Source organism: Equus caballus, chromosome 8 (assembly GCF_041296265.1).
Source record: "Equus caballus isolate H_3958 breed thoroughbred chromosome 8, TB-T2T, whole genome shotgun sequence".
Lineage (NCBI taxonomy): Eukaryota > Metazoa > Chordata > Mammalia > Perissodactyla > Equidae > Equus > Equus caballus.
The window spans coordinates 74,489,909-74,510,000 of record NC_091691.1 but is presented as its reverse complement, the minus strand read 5'-3'; the positions used below and the strand labels follow the sequence as shown (position 1 = coordinate 74,510,000).

General features: G+C 40.1%; 1 protein-coding gene across 2 annotated transcripts in view; it reads left to right on the top strand.

The window, feature by feature from the left end:
- Positions 1 to 20,092, top strand: part of SKOR2 (SKI family transcriptional corepressor 2) — a 41,288-nt gene that overhangs the window by 9,636 nt on the left and 11,560 nt on the right. For both annotated transcript variants that reach the window (XM_023647761.2, XM_023647762.2), the window contains 3 exons: positions 8,078 to 8,143; positions 8,523 to 8,621; positions 18,335 to 18,402. In XM_023647761.2, the coding sequence (XP_023503529.2) occupies positions 8,078 to 8,143; positions 8,523 to 8,621; positions 18,335 to 18,402 (233 nt within the window). The remainder of the gene's footprint in view (positions 1 to 8,077; positions 8,144 to 8,522; positions 8,622 to 18,334; positions 18,403 to 20,092) is intronic.

Here is a 20,092-nt window from a genome sequence, read left to right as displayed (position 1 = left end):
TGTATTGAATGGGAGACAGGTAGGATGTGGAAAGGAGCGAAACATATTATTGAAATGAACAAATGTTCAGGTGACGAGTATATTTTGTGAAATTTATCTCGGAATCTTGGGTCACGAGAACTTCATCCTCCTGGTTCCTTTGCTGAGCATGTGGAGATGATGTTTTAAACACCAAAAAGTGTTAAGGAGTTTGGGGTAAGGAGTTTGTGGGAGATGACCTACCTTCAGCTGTCCTTGCTTGTAAGAAATATTAGCTCATTGTCTTCATGTTAGAATGCACATTTGAGAAAATCCCAGAGTGGGAATGAGGCCTGTGTTTTGGTATTAATGTATTTACTTGTGGTCAGAATCCAAGAATCCATTTGTTTAACAAAGTGTCGAAAATCTAGATGAGCCAAAAAGACTATGAAGACTGGTGATTAGCTGCCTTGGGTTGGTTCCAGTAGGATGCTTTATCCAGAGCACTCTGCTTGTTAGTACAGTTATTTCTCCCCATGTAACAACTGTTAACTTCCACGTGTTCGTAACAGCGTTCATTTGTTTATTTACTCAATGATTCCCCAAGTATTTCAGAATGCCTACTGTGTGCTGGGCATTTGCTAGGCTCTGGGGACTCAGAGAGAGAATCAACAGCAGTCCCTGCTCTCAAATTGCTTCCAGTCAAAAGGAGGGGACAGATAAGCGGTAAGGCAGTGTGAATACTGTAATGGTGTTCCACACATCATACCATCCAGTAAGGTTTATATAATCATGTGTCCCATTAGCCAGTGTTTAATTTAATAATTACTATTGGGAAATATCAATATTTTGTTTCAGTACATATGCAGTATAACATAGAAGAATGAAACATCTTGTCAAACTACTCAGTAAGTCAGTATGCAATTTTTTATTTTTATATGAATTTTTCACTCCCGTGGCAATCATAAATGTACTTTATCAAGAAATTTCTATGACTTTTCTCTAAACAAATAAGGATATAGACATATCTTTAAATGATAGGCACTTACTTTCGTTGATCCCTAACACAAATTCAGTTTAGCAACAATACTTAGTTCCAGTTGATTTTTTAGTTTATCATTTTAGTTTAGTCTTCCTTCAACCTTTCAGCCTTATTGGTAACTGTTCCTTTTCAGCAATTTCAAAGATTACATTTTTAAATAATTTTTTTTAAACTTTCCTGTTCATGGTCATTAACCTTACACACAGCGGATATTGTATTTCCGTATAATCAGAAGGACTAAACATGAAATTTTTAAGCAGCCAAAATTCCCCAGAAGCCAATAGAACTTTTATCTATAGGTTTCTTTAAAATTAGACCCATGACTTAAAATCAAATAATATAGATTAGGGGGATGGCAGTTTGGTCAATATATTGCCTGCTCAAAAATATAAATTTGCTTGCAGTCCCAGAGTAAGGTTTTGCATATCCATTTTGAATAACTTTAGTGAAGTTAAGTGATTTGAAATTGAATGCAGTGGGGTAAGCTGGTGAGACAGCTCAAAGCTATTGCAGGTCAAGGAAATCCCGTAAAGTGGAGTCATCCCCGATTTCAATCCCTTTCATTGTAGAAACGCCAGCACCATCGGACTCTGAGTGCGGCTGCATCTTGTTATATGTATGGAAGTTTTAAAATCAATTTGATTTTCACTGGTATGATTCTCTAGTGTACTTAATATGCTATGGACGGATTTCTGAGAATAGTAAGAAGCAGTTACACTTCTCATGAATATATAGCGAATGAGGCACTCTGATTTATTATTCCATTCTATTTTAGAACATGCTTATGATTTAAAAATAAAGGAAAAGAAGAAGAAAAATTCTAAAAAGCACAGACTAGTAGATCTGAGTTTTCTTTCTCTCTCTAGATGCCTTTGGGTAAGACCTTTGACTACTTTGTGCCTCAGTTTATCCGCCTGTAAAATTTAATAAAGCCTCCCACTTTTACATTACTACTGACATTTTTATGAACAATGAATTTTGAGGTTTTTCAATATATGCATTCAAAACTAAGTAATGCCCATATTTCAGATATCAGTTTCTTTTTACTTAGGAATAATTTCCCTTACTACTTATAATTTTTAAACATTTATATGAAACTCAAGGAGATAGAGAAGGACAATCAAAAATTCTCCAGAAAAAAATTAAGTAGCATTAATTGACAACAGAAGTTCCAAAACTCGAGTGAATTCAAAATGAACTCAAGGTTTGCTAATCGAAAAGGTTTGATATACTGAATCAAGAAGCAATCTGCATGCAACTCGCAATAAATTTTGGTCATAAATTGTGAAGTTTGCTGTAACTCTTAGTTATTATAATCCCACTGGTATTAATCTTGCTCTTTCTCCTTTTCTTTGCTAATGGAGTTAATATTTAGTTAGTTCATTCTGTACCATCACCTCCCCAGTGGTATTGATTTTCTTTTCGCTTCTGTTCTGTGACCTCACTAAAGTGCCAAATGTCACAAGGGAAGAGTTTAATGTAGAATTTAACACCAAGAAATAGCAGAAGTCTATGTCCCACTGATGGAGAAGAAAATTATTTAACCTTGCTTTCTGTTGTACAGTAATTGATTTTTTAAAGCCTTAAAGCAAAGTATTCTTAAAAACCCCTCTAAACCATTTATCGTACTAAATTTTGGTTATTGTTAAATGTACTAGTTATACTAATGGCAGATTAAGTTTGACCCCATCCGAATTGTACCTCTAAGATTGATTGTTAGGAAAAGAGAAACTAAAAATTCCAGAAAATCTAAATTAAAGCCAGATTATAAGACTAAGATTAGCTATTAAAGTTCAGAGTTGATTGATTTAGGAGTTAAATATGTATAAATGGAGTGTGTTCAACGGAGGCCAGGCCCTGTGCTGAGGCTGCTGGAGGTGAGAGGGCGGAACCTCAGGCCGGCCCTGGGGGCATGACAGTGCATTGGGAACTGCATACAGAGACTGCAGCTTCACATGCAGACCATGTCCTCCCTTCCGGGGCTGCTCCCCTGCACCAGGACACATATGGGAGCACGTGAGTCCACACAAACTATGGAAACATCTGGATATTTCACTGAAATTTTTTATTCTTCATCCAAATGTTCAAGTGCATGTGTATCTCGTGTATAGACACGGCCCCAAACCAAAATAGTTTCGTTGACTAAATTTACCCTTGAGTGTGCAATAAAATAACACGCTTACTTTCTATAAAAGGGAACATTTTCTCCAAATATTTTTCATCGAGTATTGTCAACAATAGTCCTGGAACGTGGAGGCCCTTTCAGTGATAAGCAACTTGCTCCCCCTGGGGCTGCAGGCTGGAGCAGCCCCTCTGAGTGCTGGTTGCTGGCTCCAGGGAGAATTTAAAAGGGAGACAGCCAAGACGAGGAATGAGAAGCTGAGTGGGGATGAAAGGAGAGGGAAGGAGAGAGAATGTATTTCCACAGAAAGGATGGATGAATGCCTAAATTTTTAATCATCATCCAAATGTCAGGCATTTCATATTGTACTCTGCGTACTTAGTATACTGTATATACATACCGGGTAGAATGTTTAAATGATCTTATTGACTGAATTCGAGTTTAGCTTGAGAAAAATAATATCTATTTAGAGCTTCTCCTGTCCCATGACTACCAACAGAACAGGTCCTCTGACCCACTCATTTGGCTCTTAAAATTAAATGAGCTCTAAAAATGCAAGGTATTTTTGCTGTTGGAGGCCACAGCGGACATACACATTCACATTTTCATGGCTCGGTTAAAATTCAGTGCTACAGTTTTGTTTGTCTATAAAAGAAATTTTCAAAATGTCAGATAGAAACAAAAATGGGACCATCACAAACTTCCCCCATAAACTGAAAATAGAGAGTGAGTCTTAGAATATACAAATAGATCAGAATGTGCTTTTTCATTCATAGGAATGAGTTAGTGCTTAAAAACCCCTTATGGCAACAGAGGAGTTACAATAACATTAGTTGGTATTTCTGTCACAAACTGGATTGAGTTAAATGAAATACAGCAAGTATTCGTGGACCGTGTTTGTACCCCTCTCTAGGGGAGAGGTGATGGTGTTACCTGTAGGGCAGGATCTCCATGCCCTCAGAAAGCAGATTTTTCTAGCAGGGGGAGACCAGACTGGCATAGGTGAGATGCCAGAATGTCGGGTACAAAGTGGCAGAGTAAAGATGACAAGCACGTGGAAATTCAGCCCAGGAAGGAATGGATCAGCGGCATTTGCAGAAGTGGGGAAAGGCTTTCGGAAGAGCCGGGACTTGGATGGTATTCTGATTTTGGATGGATGGCGTGGGGTGGGGTGGAGGGCACTTAGGCAAGGTAAACAACATGAAGCAGAGCCAGCAGGTGTGAGAAATAAACGCCCAGCTAGAGGAAGAGGTTTGTGTTCGGTGACAGAGAAAGACAGCTTGGCTTAGCCGGATGAAACAAGGTTATGGGAGCACATGGAGGCTCCAGGGTAGGAATTTAGAGTGGATTCTGCAGTGTAGACCATGGGAAGCTTGCAGGTCCTTGAGCAGAGGTGTGCCATGATATTTAAGAGGAAGTAGTTACTCTCGTGCCTTTAAAGTGCTAATGACTCTATTGGATGTTTGGGGGTTTTTTTCCTTTGGATAGTCCAGTCTCCTCTTCACTTGCTATTTACTGCGCATCTCTCCTTCGGCATACATTATTCTTACATCCATCCCTCTCGTACTTCCAGTTTCTGATGACTATGTGAGGGCAGAACTTGGGTGAGGTGGAACATTCACCTGGAATATGGGACCACCTGGTGCCGGAGGACCCTGGAGAGCCCAGGGAAGCAGGGACCACCTGACCCCCGGCTCTCTGGCCTCTGCCACACTTGGCAGAGGTGTAGTTTCTCTGATGTAGCGTGATGCTGCCTGTACCTTCCCGGGGCAAGCAGGATTCACGGGTGACAATACAGGTCACAGTGACCTGGCCCCATGAACCTGCAGTCATGGAGCACTGGTGCAGACGCAACCCTGAGCAGCAGCTTCCGGTCACGTCAGCCCACGGGATGTATTTTATGCCCTAATTATGCATTACTCTACAACTTGAAGCCACCCAACTATTTTCTTTTACAGTCTGACTCGTGATAATGTTTTAGGCCAGCCCTCCAAGAAAGCTATTCCTTCCAAGTTATAGTTTTCTTTCCTGTAACTACACACTTAAGATCTCTATGCCTCCGCTCCTGCCTTTTGGTAACTTTTTTTAAAAGGGGGAATATAGTGGGAAGGAAAGTAAGCACTTAAATTTTTGGATGTGTCCAAATCCATTCATTAACTTTGGAAAAGTAAAATGCATTTAACCTGATGGAATATTTATAAAAATTGGAAGCTCATTGTCAACTAAATCTCATTTATTTAATCTAGTATTAGACTGCCTTTTTTTTTTTTAACCACAGATGGAAAACATTAGCAGTAATAGTGAACAAACATTTCCAGGCTCCCAGAGGTCATTTTTAACCACCATTAACAATCTGGTTTTCACAGATTAGTAATATACAAAAGGCAGCGGGCCAGTAAAAGATACACAAAAGGCAGCTGAAGCTTCTGTGCTCCCTTATTTACGTAATATTTAACTATTTTTTTGAAACGCTTTGTCGGTAAGACATTTGAATCTTCTGAAAATTGGCAGATTTTACTGAGAAGTTGCAGCAGAATATCTGTTTGAAAGAGACACTGATGTAAAATATTAATAAAACCTCCACAAAGCTGATGAAAAGAAAAGCTTATTATTAATGTCATCAGTAGATTTGTCTGTGGTTAATATAATTTCCATTTACTAGTCATTTGTTTAATGGTTTCTTACCTATGTAAACCTCCTAGTTGTGAAGTGGAAAAGAAATGCCTTTTTACATATCACATTTTCAGTTTTAAAATTTAATTATCTAATTGAAATGTAATATAAGATAAACAGCCCACAGAATACACTAATGAATCAGAAAGAATCTGGTCTATACTGTGATGAGGACACGGCTCCTAGAGTTGCCTATTCAGAAACAGACTGTCTCCTCTGAATCATGTTTTGAGTGATTGGGAAAGTTATAGAATGATAAAGTCTCATTATGCCCTGTAGATAGATGGAGAGATACATGCCCACTTGTTTCTTCTCTTGTTCAAACTCAATATTGTGTATAACTATGAAATGTCTACCCATTCAACTGGTAAACTGAAATTAGAGTCAGTTGGGCAAACTGCATATAATGTGCATTTATCTTCATTTTAAAATATCATTATTCTTGGTATACATATTGATGATTTGTTATCAACCTTCATGGTACTCTTCTTTTAGATAGTAATGTTTTGTAGGAATTATATTGAGGTCTATATGTGAAATGCGTCACAGATCTTACCTCGTTATTTTATTATATGGAGAAGAAAGTCAAGGTATTAATGTTCAGAAGCCTATAGAGAGAGGTCATGTCCAAGATGAGAGTAGGAATGAGGTTGTGATCTGGATAGTAGAGAAGATGCCTGCCAGTAAGGAACTCAGGGATGCCAAAGATAGTATTGTCCTAATGATGGGAAGCCCGGGGAAGCACCTTCCCATAACCCTGCACATGTGCAGGAATATTTGCATATATGTGTATTTACACACTGTGCAATTACTCATACATGCACACGCATGCTCCCAGCAGACATCAGGTGGAATGCAGAATCGCCATTGATAATATGTTAAGGATTTTCCTGTCTGTCCTTGATGCTGCAGGCCGCTACTCTGGGGAGAAATTCTGTTTCCTTTTTTGCAGGAATTTTCTCCTTGACAGTGAAATCTCTCAGTATTCCTGCAAGTGCCTGGGGCCATTACATTCCATTTCTTGCTGAGGAAGGGAAATGAACAAATATAGAGGAGAGAACTGAAATGATGCATTCTGTCCATGCTATAATTTAGAATTTATGACCTCTTGGGGTTCCTTTCAGTGACAACTGAAAACACTTTATTGAATACCTATTATGTGTCCAGCTCTGGGCTAGGCACTGGCCATGCAGGAAAGATAGAGCCCCTGCCTCAAGTAGCACACCGCCTAGTGGGTGCGTAAGGCCAGTAAGAAAACAGCACCACTGACACAGAAGGAGGGAGCTCAGAGGGATGGGAGGTGGGGGAATTGGGGAGGTGAGAGGGGAAAGGGAAATCCATGATGCCTTAGAGCAGCTTTGTAGGTCCTGCTACACCTCTTTAGGTAAAAATGGAAATCCTAATTACATCATGTAGATAGTTGCAGATAGCAGGTTGAAATTTGGAAACAAAAAATTTCTAGTTAGCTGAATGATTGGATTTCATTGGTTTATTTATGTTTTCTGGATTATGTAGACTCGATTTATGACTGTAGATAAATACATTTTCTTAACTTACCATCGTTCTAGTTATCACATAAGCAAAATAGGTAAGGACAACAATCTAACCTTTATCCACAATATAGTTTTTACTGGCTGAAGACAGGTAGTTAAGAAACTATCAGCAAGTATGTGAATATTACAAGGTAACATAAGATAACTTATTTCACATCTCTGTTTTAGGTTGATTTTTTTAAAAAAACGATCAATTATGAAAAAATCGCTCCAGGCTTATAAATTCTCTCCCAAGGACAGCTAAAGCTTCCTCCCACTTCTTTTTCACTGCCCCAAATTTTGGCAGCTGAAGAAGACAAGAGGCTTCCGCTTCCATGGTCTTGAGGGCCTTCCAGTTGATACCCGGCTTCTTCACTTCTGGAAGGAGAGAGACTCTGATTGGATTTCTTCCAGAAATGTTGACTGTTCAACCTTCTCTTTTGCCCTTTCTAGCAATTACCTTCATTGTAAAGGATGAGTAGTGGTGGGGGCTGGAAGGGGGCTGACTTCAGGAATCTGCTTCCAGGGAGCTGCCGTCACAGGCTGGGTAAACTGGGCTCCCATTTTCTTTAGCTCCCTGCCATGTTTCAGGGAAATCGTACATGAGGGCAACATTTGGATCTGAGGACATCCACTTTCAAGCTATGTTAAATAAGTTCTTTTGTAGATATTAAACGAAAATGAAAAGAAAGACTTTAAGGAAATAGCCTACCCAAAACTAATATTTTTTTCTCCTTTTTTTTTTTTAAGGTGAACACACACAAGAAACGAATTCACCTCATTCACTCAAAAAGGATGTAGAAAATATGGGAAAAGGTAAAGAAAAGTTTTAATTCTGTAGAAGTTCTCTTAGCTTTAAAAGAGTATAGAGATAATAGGAGGATATTTTTGTTCTACACCATATTTTAAGTTGACAAGCAACACATGAATAATATATGGACCATTGGGTGGATATAATTGAGATTAATGCATACATATCAATCAATACATGACACTGTAATATAATACTTTAAAATAATATATTACATTGATTTATATTCATGGATTTCTGCACAGAATCTATCCTATGTCTATGCAACACTTTTTAAACTGGTAAAATATTTTATCTTATAATAATAAATTGCCATATATAACAGTTCTCTGGAGAGTTATTTGTAAAGATTAGTAAAATGATTCTTCTTTTTTTCTTTATTAGAAGAACTTCAGAAGGTTTTATTCGAACAAATAGATTTACGGAGACGACTAGAACAAGAATTCCAAGTGTTGAAAGGAAATACGTCTTTCCCAGTATTCAGTAAGCAATCACTTTTATTTCATTGCATTATGATATTTGACGACATTTCTATTATTAGGCTTAAAAATATGCTTCTAAGTGTTAAGTGATGGTGTAAAGCATCACACGGTCTTCCCGTGGTCTCCGTCTAAATATTCAGAAATTTTAGTCTGTTGTTTATGCTTTGAATCAGCTCACAGATAAAATTTCTTACAAAAACCTTTTGCTATTTATTGTATTGGTGTATGTGTATCTGTGTGTAGGTACCGTGTATATTTAAAATATGTACAGAAATATACCAACAATATGTCGATATATTTAAATATTCAGATATATTTAGATTATGTGTTTTTAAACAAAGAAATTACTCAGGCATTTTTGTTTTCTAAGGCGGGAAAAACAAAAGAACGATTAATTTTTATTCTCAGATCATGCTGGCTGGAGAGCTGCCTAGTGCTTGAGATATGTATAAATCTGAAGATTTAAAATCCAACAATTCAATGTTCCCGTGTATTTTATTAATTGAAATTAACATAATTTTGGTAGTTTTGGATTTTCCATCCATATTTAATGTTAAAATTCCATTCCAAATGTGGTGGCAGGAGACATTGTAGTGTAAAAACTAGTGGTTCTGCTCCCTGAGTCCCGGAATCTCAGAAAGACTTCGTGATAGGTGTCCATGCTTCCCCAGCCCTGCTCTGGGTCACATTTGGACAAATCCATCACAGTAGTGTTTTTTGAAACTTTTTGGAGTTTCATTTAATCATATTCCTCTCTCCAGAGAAAGGAAAGTGGGAAAGAAAATAGTATGTAAACTTGTATTTTGAATTATCTAAATTTCATAATAATTTTAGGGGCACACTTTTTTAGGATGTCAGCATGCCCCTTGTTTATTAATCTGGGCGTCACAAAACTCGTGTTGGCAATTCCTGTGCTAGAGCATAGACCAGCATCTGCAAAAAGAGTTTTCAGGAATTGTGACAATTTTGATAATATGAGCGGGAGGGTCTGCATTCCCCAGGGCTTCTCCAGTGTAATCGTCAGCACGATTGAAAGACGTGCCCCCTCGGATGGCGTTTTTGAATAGTATTGGGTTCCCGGTAATGTGTCAAACGGAGTTGCAGCAGAACGCTTAGCGAGGTAAACATGAAGGAGATGCGAGACGGAAGAGAGCGCTGACAGCAAGGAGCAATAGAGTGTTGGCCAGGGAGGTTTGGAGCTCACCGTGCTTCAGGATTTTGAGTTTGGGGAATGCCTGCTGAGGCGCAGAATAAGATGGAGGGGAGAATGGCTGATAGCTTTTGATAGTGTATTAGGATCACATGACATTTGTAGCTTCAAGAAAAAGAGAAACATGTTAAAAATATCTTTGAAACCTTAAAAACCAGGCACTTCTGAAGGATCCAGGGCTCTCTAATTTCCAAAACTGTATCGTAAGAAAGACTGCGGGGTTCTTTGCAGCAACGAGTAGACGTTGAATGATCGGTTTCCCCTGTAAGTTGATGTTTACCTGATTGTTGAGTTTGCAGATCCCTGCTTTTCGATCCAGCAGAGTGGGTGGAAGTCCCATCAAATCCTTACAGTGCCCACCTGACTCCCCATGAAGCTGGTGTAGCCGTGATTTATCCCATTAATGAAAGCGAATTAATTATTTTAAGGAATTAGGTAATTTATAATAATTTATACATTTTCCTTATTACCTGCTCTACCATACAACATGTATGTGTTTCTGTTAAAAAAAAAAAAAAAAAGAATGTTATGGTACAACTGACCAGTTTCGATTGAAACCTATTATTCGTCCTTTTGATGTGAATTAAAATGAATCCTCTGTGATTGCCGGATGTATGAAACACTGCAATTAAGCAACAACGAAAATTTTTTCTCTTTTTTATCTGCTGTGTACTCCACTGACCAAGGAAGTGGTGTGTGTGTGCCCAAGTTTGAATAATGCGTGGTTTAGACACACCACAAAGTGGCAGTTAATTTCACACCAATGAAAATAGCAAATGCACATTATGTGCTTGTTAACTACATGTGAGAGGCCGTGAGGCTGGCGGACAGATTTAGATTCACTCAGATGCAAAGGGGCGAACGGAACTTCGTGAAGCCACATCAGAAGGAAGCAGAGAGGAATCCCGGCCAGTTTGGCAGAGTTTTTTACTGGGAGGTGGACAGACACAGTCACAACAACTAAAGTCCAGTTCACTTAGGACACAGAGCACCGAGGCTACACAGCAGTGTGTGACAATTAGGAATCCAGGCTCAACACTGACCAGAGCTGAGTTCCCTTTTGGGATCTCCTGCTTCCTAGTTGGATGGCCTTGGAAATTGTAAAATGGGCCAGATAATTCCCATCGGGCAGGAGGATGAGATGACTAAATGAGAGGATCCATGTGGAGTGCTGCCCACATCCCTAGCACAGGAGAAGTGCTCAGTAATGTCAGCTGCCATGATGATGGTGATAGTGTCGCAGGAGGAGGAAGAGGAAATTATTAGCATGGAGCTCATTTCTAAAAATTGAGTCCCAATTTCTGACTTTCTCTTGGGCTTCTTCTTGTGGTTCTGAGGGTTGCTGAGGACCACAGGAATGAATCCTGGGCATGGAGAGGGTAAAGATAAAGATTAGAGGAAGGATGAGGAGAAGGAGGAAGGAAGAGGAGAAGGAAAAAGAAGAGGAGGAAAGAGGACAAAGCAAGACTCCATACTTGGGGAGCAGAGGTTGGGAGGAGAGGAAGAACAAGCCAGTCTCTCCACTTGCTGGGACAGAGGCTTCCAGAGCTCCTCTGCATCAATACTTCTGCATGCCCCTGATGGGGGGAACACAGGGAGGAGGAAAGGAGCTAAAACAGCAGGGCAAGGCACGCATTCACCATTAGGGCAGAGGCAGAGAAGCATGGCATGGCGGTTAGTAGGAGGGCTCCTGGATTGGACACCAACTCCCCAACTGAGTAACCTCAGGCAAGTTACCTAAACTCTTTTTCGACTGTAAAACAGTACTACTACCTACCTCATGGGGCTGCTGAGAGGTTTAAATGAGTGAAATGTATGAAGTGTTTCTCATAGTAACTGACCCAGAGTCATGTGAGTTGTTGCTACTATTACCACGGGGTAATAGTATTACCTGATGCTTCCATTCCTGCAGGGGCTTTACAGCAAACCAGGACTTCTGGAGGTTTATTGGGCTGTAGTTACAGAGGGTGGAACAGGTAGTGAAACTTGGTTTGATACTCGACAATACGTTTAGTTGACAAACTGGGTAGAACATGAGAAGAGAGGTACGGAGGGCATCGTAAGGAAAGGAGGGAGAAAGGTTATCTAGAATTGAGTGGAAATAGGCGTTCGATGGCAGGAGCTTCACCCTTATCGAGGTCACTTTGAGGTGACAGTAGGACAGCTGGTCAAGCATCCTGCAATGGCAGGCATGTTTAATTGGACAGGAGTAAATGGTTAGAGACTCTGCCCCTAACATGCCACCCTTCCAAACTCCCCCACTAATGACTGGTCTGGTCATTTTTGCAGCTGTAGATCCGGAAGTCATTTTTGCCGTCACTCTGTGTCCACGTCCCCTAGTGAATCTGTCTCTTCTTCCTCCCTTCTCCTCTAACATCCTATACCTTCCTTTCTTATATCATTCATTTGCTGTAGTTTTTCATTCTTTTTCCTCACTTGCCACCAGCCATCAGTATAACCTCAGAGCCCAGCCCTGACCTCCTAAAGGCTGGCTGGATGAGGCCACGAATGGAGAAGACCCTCACCTCCCCCCTCCTATGTCACTGCAGTGGGATATCCTGGGTCCTCACCTCCCTTCCCCACTCCAGCCCTTGCTGCCCACTGCCCTTAGCCCAGTCTTCCTAAAACTCTACCTTTGGCTCCAAGTCTTCCACTCAAGAAGCTATTGTGATTCCCTACTCCTGAGCATATTGTATCTAATTTAACTCCTGACCGACTCTCAAAACCTTCCATAATTGGCCCACCCTGCCTCCTCCACCTTATTTCTGCTTCTCCCTCTGCTCAGCTCCAGGTACCCTACAGACCGCTCTCTCCTCTAGCTTTCCACCTCTGCATACCGGCTGTCTCTAGTCCGGAATGCCTCCCCTCGTCTAGGTGCTTCTCATCATTTGGGACACAGCTCAAGTTCCGCCACGTCCACGAAGCCTTCCCGCTTTTGGAGACGGCACACTGTGCTGAAGTCCTGCTTGTTTATTTCTAGTTCCACAGGTATTTTTGTGACTCCTTTCTGATTGCTTCACCCACGCTACCCTCCTCTCTCCTATAGCGTTGTAAGTACGTTCAGGAACAGGTGTTCTTCTCTTGCTGCCCACACAGCACCTGGCATACAGTGGGCACATGACATCCTCTCAGTAAATAGTTGATATAAATTTTGATGTCGTATTCAAAGGGATTAAAACTGACAATGAAGGATGAGATCGTATCACTGAGAACTGTTGTACAAAGGAGATTAGTGAGGGCTCATGAGTCGCGTCCTTGGATGTGCAGAGATGATGACAAATTTGTGGCACTTGAGAGAGCTGGGTGGAAAGGTCAGTTGTTCATGACACAGAAGGCCTAATGACTGGAGCTCTATGAAAAACTTAAGTAGCAGATTTTAACCATGTCGTCATTTTAGATTTTTATCAAAAATTACTCTCCCAAGTTACTGTTCAAGTTACTTCTATTAAAAACCAACTACATTTCATCTACCCGAATATGGTCGCCCCAGCTTTCACCTGTGATGGTTACTGGATTCATTCTCTGTTCAGTAGTTTCTGTCTTTCCTTCCTCTCTCTTTGTGTAGCATCCTCTGGAGAAGGAGAGATGGGGGATTTTTTTTTTTCCTTAAAGATTGGCACCTGAGCTAACATCTGTTGCCAATCTTTTTTTTCCTTCTTCTTCTCCCCAAAGCCCCCCAGTACATAGTTGTATATTCTAGCTGTAGGTCCTTCTGGCTCTGCTTTGTGGGATGCTGCCTCAGCATGGCTTGATGAGCAGGGCCATGTCCACGCCCAGGATCTGAACCGGAAAAACCCTGGGCTGCGGAAGTGGAGCGCATGAACTTAACCACTCAGCCACGGGGCCCGCCCCAGAGATGGAGGAATTTTAAAACACATATAGATCAAAAGTCTCAGTAGTTGTTTAAAAGCAGTGATAACAAAATGAAGACTATGTAAACGGAATGAGTCCCAAAGCCTGTCGCTTGATGAGTAGGATCTACCATACGGGTTCTTTTCTTATTTCTGGTCCCAGGAATGTAGGCTGGCTACTTTTTATTGCTGTGTGAAACCCCTTTGGCTTTTCAAACTGTCTGCTTTGGCAGAGCCCGGCCCGCGCCACTGTGTTGGCTGGCAGACTGCGCTCCATTGCGTTTCTCTGCTACCTCCTTTCATGCTATCGTTTCCAAAAATAGTTAGGTTTTAAGTGATTCTCATTAGAGAAATCAGCTTAATGATTTTTTCATCTCCAGTTAAATTGTACCTTCATCAACCTTTAGAGCATAGCAAAAATTTTAGGGTTTTTTTCTTTTGCCAGTTAACAATCTTTATATCTCAAAAGTTATATACTTGCTAGTTACAGAAAATCTAAAATATACAGAAACATGAAGGGAAGAAAACAAAAGTCACCCATTATCTTGTCACGTGGAGATAACCAATGTTAACGTTTTGGGGTTTCAGCCTTTTTAATGCATATTAAATCCTTTTTTTTTTTAACAGAATGAAATATTAAACACACAATTTTTTACCTTCCTTCTTTTCGCTTAACACCAGCCTCTTTCCATTACTACACAGCAGTCCATAAATGTACTTTTAAGATGGACATTAAAGTTTATCCAAGTTTTAGATAATGGACATCATTGGAACTAAATCTTTTCACATATCCGTGACTATTTCCTTAGGATAAACTCTTGAAAGAATTGCTTTGTGAAAGAGTATGAATTTTTTAAAGCTCTTGATACGTAATTTCAAGTTGCTTTCCAGAAAGGTTGTACTCATTTATACTCCCATCCCTGGAACACTACATATCATCTTTTCTTTTAATCTTTGCTAATTTAAATGGAAAAAAATGGTACCTCATCTTATTTCCTTTTCTTTCATTGCTAGGGATGTTGAACACTTTTCACATGTCTATGGTCCTTCTGTGTGTTTTGTGACTGCTCCTTATATTCTCTCCCCATATTTCTTTTGATGTGTTCATTTTCTTATTGATTTATATGAATGCTTTATATACTAAAGTATTAATTCTGTGTCATGTCACTAATATTCTTTCATTTGTATCAATACTTTTAAATGTTGACTATGGTGTTTTGTGTTTGGGGAGCTTAATTTGTTTGTAGTTTATTGTCATACCAAAGTTTTACATTTTTGTCTAATCAAATCTATCAATCCTTTCCTTTTTGGTTTTTGTCCTTGATGCCCTTCCCCATCCCAATCTTATAAAAATCTTCACCAGTTTTTCTATCACTTCCATGGCTTCATTTTTTTTTTCGTTTTAACTTGAATAATTGTGTTGAGTGCATCATCATAGAGTGATGAGCATGAATTAAGTAAGGAGTAGATATGATTGTTCCACTCTGAATTGCCCTTAGCTATTTCCTCCTCTGAAATCAGAATCTTCTGGGATCCCAGGGAGGTGCACCAGCCAGGTCAGCTTCAGGCAGCCCCTCATTCCTAATCCATCTCAATTTACCACCCTGGTCAGAGGCTCCTCAGACCCTAGAGGGACAGAGGAAGCTGCCGAGGCTCAGGGGACAGTCTCTCCTTCCCAGAGGGAGACCTGCTTGGGATGTGCTCTGATGTCTGGAAAACACATCAATCTTCCTGCAGGTATTCAGGCCCAGGTATGGGGCCAACAGCATTGGAACGGGGGCAATTCATGGATGGCTGGGTCGCCTGTTGCCCTGAGCCCAGGCTGTGGTCTTTGACCCACCTCCAGAGCATCCTGAGGTGGCGGGTTTGGTGCCAAGCCCTCATGTAGCACCTCACCCCTAGTTGTTATCAGTGAGAATCAAAATCACCCACCACCCCTTCCCCAGAACAGGAAAGACAGAACTAGGTGCTGGAGCCCAACCAAACCAGTTTACCTTGTTATCAAATCTTAAAGCACGAGAGTGAGAAAGGACCTTACAGAGCACATCGTTCTCCATACCCTTGTTAGTTCAGATAAAGGTCTGAGCCCCCAGAGTTGGGTAATTACTGTCCATGCAGAATCTAGACCTTCTGGTGGGTTTTTCAGTGCTCTTTTCACTCCTCATTCATTAACTAGCCCCTGCTGTGTGCCAAGCACTGCAGTGGGCTTTGGAAATTTAAAAAATGTCTAAAATTTAAAAAGCGTCTAAAATTTTCCCTGCTCTCCGAAATATCACTATGTAGCTGGGAGATGGATACAGGACAACTAATCATAGTACGTATTGTAGATGCATTCCTAGAGGCATGTATAGAATGCTGGAGGCGTACAAGAAAAGGATGATTAATTCTGGCAGGAGGGAGCAGGAAAATCAGAGAGAATTTTCTGGAAGAGATAACACTTGAGCTGGATTTTAAGAAAGGGAGATGTTTGCTGTAAGGGCAAGACCACAGCAGGGGTAAACACAGCAGTGGCAAATACGCAGAGGCTGGAAGTACAATGTGTGTGTGAAGACAGGAGAGTGGGTTTGATGGGTGATGGGTTTTCCTCCACACCCTCTGCTGGAGCCAGCTGAGCCACTCGCTATGCCCTCTTCTTCCATGTCTTTGTGTGGAATGCTGTTCTCCACATCTTTACTCAGGAATGTCCTCCCACTAAATCCCCAAGAGAATGAGGGTTCCTCCTTGCATTGCACCATGTACTTACCTCTGTTACAGTACCTTTCATACCAAATTCAGAAGTGAGAGTAGGGAATGAGTCTTTTTAAAAAAATTAATTATAAAGGGCAAAACTATGGAGACAATAAAAAGATGAGTGGTTGCTGGGGGTGGAGGGGAGGGGAGGGATGAATAGGCAGAGCGTAGAAGATTTAGGGCAGTGAAAATACTCTGTATGGTATTATAATGATGGATACATGTCGTTGTATGTTTGTTCAAACCCATAGAATGTACAAGACCAAGAATGAACTGTAATGTAAGCTATGGACTTTGGATGATTATGATGTGTCAATGTGGGTTCATCCGTTGTAACAAGCATACCATCTAGTAGGGGGTGTTGATAATGGAGGAGGCTATGCATGTGTAGGGGCTGGGGAGTATATGAGAAATCTCTGTACCTTCCTCTTAATTTTGTTATGAACCTAAAACTTCTCTAAAAAACGTCTTTATAAATAAATAAATTTTTAAATTACATGCTTGGGATTGGGAAAGGAATTCAAATAGTATAGAATGGTATAAGTCCAAAAAATTAAAAGAACAATGGTTTTAATTTCTACGTACCCAGAATCTCATGAATGGTAGAGGATTTACCATCTTGAAAGCGATGGGAAGCCATCACAGATTTTTAAGCACGAGAATGAAAGGGATTTGGAGAGGAAGGAAGTGGAAGCCAGATAGTGGGAAACTATTCAGGGAAGAGATGTCCGCATTTGGGAGGTAACAATGGCAAAGAGAGGAGAGGATGGAGGTAGAATGTATAGGACCCACACACCAGTTGGCTGTAGAGGTGAAAGGAAGAGGAAAGGAAAAGATGGAGACAAAGTTTCTGGTTTCTCCAAGCTACTGCCCTGACTGTCCACCACAGATTCAGTATGAAAGCATGTTAATTTCTCATTTAAAGCAGAAATAGCCCAAGTTAGCCAAGTCCACATTTTAAAAAAGGTCACATGGAGAAGATCCAATGACGTGATATACATTGGGAAGTCTTTCTTTCTGTAAATGCAATAAAAATGATCGATGTGTAGAATGGCAAAGATATTCTGCACAACAATATCTCTGAATGTTCCCCCCTTCTCAGATTGAGGTAGGCCTGTAGAACCACACCGGCCCCAAGGAGGACCATAAGATGAGGTGATATAGAGTGAGAGAGTTTGCACGTTGGGAGAGTCAGCCCAGAGTACATTTATCACTCTCTTAGGAGTGAGATGAGCGGCAGTGAAGCAGGCAGGCATATCTATGGACCTACATCTTATCACCTAGAAGGCATTACATGCTCAAGTTTCCGCATTTCCCATGATCGGCTCTCTCTGAGGTTCACCCCTCACTCACACTAGACTTCTGAAGACAGTGGAAGATCTCGACACCTGTGACTTGCTCAAGTGTGCAAAGGTTATAGAACACAATTGCACACCAGACATTCCTGAGTAGTCATTCTATGCAAGGGATTATACTAGATGGGCTATGAGATACTGTGAAATACAGTTATGCATCGCTTAATGATGGGGATACATTCTGAGAAAGGTGTCCTTAGGTGATTTCGTTGTTATGCAAACCTCATAGAGTGTACTTACACAAACCTAGAAGGTGAGCCTACCACACACCTAGGCTCTAGGGCATTAATCTTATGGGACCATTGTCATATGTGCAGTCTGTCATTGACTGAAATGTCATTACGTAGCACATGACTATAAAATATAGACCTTGCCCTCTCAGAATTTACTGTCTAATTTGATTAAATTATAGTCTTGAAAAATTCCTTCAAACAACCATATTATTTACTTAAAAAAAAATCAAAAAGGAGGAGAGGACTTCTACGGGACCATCAGTAAAATTTTTCCTAAATATACTAAAAGCAGATTTTGCACTTTAATTTCTTTCTGTATTTCTCTCTCCTACCAGATAATTTCCAGGATCAGATGAAAAGGGAACTAGCCTACCGAGAAGAAATGGTGCAACAGTTACAAATTGTAAGATGCATTTCTTCTTAAAATAAATGCAACTTGGTGGGTTTGTTTTCAAACCGCCCAATATGTGTGAAACTGTTCGCATTTTTGCTGTGAAATCCTTTGGTCCACTTACCTCTCAGTTGGTTTAGATGCTAATTACCAAGAGATTTACTTAGACACAGGATAAACAGATGTGTCTGTACGCTTCCTCTAAATGTAACTACCTACCATGTGTTAATGGACAGATGTGTAAATTGTCTCTGTGGGCGAACCAGGGGTACCTGCCTTGTCTTCCACCGTGCAAACTTCCGAACGTAGTGCTAGGACGCTAGAACCTCAGTGAAGGGCAGTTGGTCTTCCATCTTTCTCTCCTTTCATTACCCAGACCTGAGCCAGGCCCTCCACTGTCAACAGAACTTAGTATAAACACAATTAATCAACTAAATTCACTTGAAAGACAATGAAAAGAAACGAATTCTTTCCAGATGAAGTGTGTTATTCACACTATCCTAATCAGGTCTAAAAGTGGACACTGACTAAAATCTATTTATTTGGAAACGAGGAAACAGGAAGATGTCTGATAAATAAATGTAGTGGGTGGTTGTTTTTTTTTTCTGAATTACTCACCCTTTGTCTCCATGCAAATATAGCTGGTGTTATTCATTTGTGCTTTTAAAGCAGTTTCCCAAGCTTCTTCATTTTCATAACTAAAATGGGGAAGATAATTTCTTCTCAATATTTGTAAGATATTTTTAATCACCTGGATAAAGGCATACACTGATTCGTAGTGATATTCACAGCATGATTATTATACTTTGAGTAGCTCGACATTTTTGAGCTGGTCCTTATACCATGAAGCACATATCTATGTGTGCCCACCTATCTTGTCTAGAGAGCCAGGTATCTAGCTCTCTGTCAGGCTTATGTAAGAAAGATGGTTATTAATTTTTCCTTTCTGCGTGGGAGAAGTCATGCTTGCATTAGTGGAGACTGCTGAGAGTCATTTTTAAAGCAAGCTTGTATTTCATGATTTTTTCTCCATTTGGGGGCTCTGTTAAAAGTACTGCTTGTGACTCTAACACTCCCACCCAGGTTTTCCTTGATCTCAAGGGCTGGTTAACAACTCTCAGTTCTGAAAAACACCTCAACATAAGAGGCGTCTTAAACAGGATTTTTCTTCTTGTTTTGGTTTTCTTTGCACCTAAATTCATTGGGGAGCAGAAGGATTTTCTTAACCGATTGACAGCCAATCCCCACAGAGATTTAAAAAAAATGTATTTACCATCCTTACGTTTTGATACCTAGATAATGGGAGGTACTAATTACTTGCTGTGTATTTACTTATTATTTTCGTTGTCCAAAGAAAGAATTTAAATGTAGAATTGGAGGTAGAGGGATATAAAATTTTAAGACTTTACTGATTTTATACATCAGTACGGACATCGTTTTCAGACTCTTAAAAATTGTCACACATGCAAGCAAAAATTTGTGATTTCAGGCTAGTGGTGAGTATAGTAAAATAGGCATTAGGAAAGGAAACTAAGTATTTATTTCAGTGCCCCTATTTAAGGCCCGTTATGTAACTTTAATGTCTTAGTTTTCTTTGACATTTGGTTCCTTTAGTAAAAGAGGAAATGATATCACATCCATGTGATAAGCTTGATAAAAGAAAAAATGTCTCATGTCTTTTGGGATATTTGGTACATTGAAG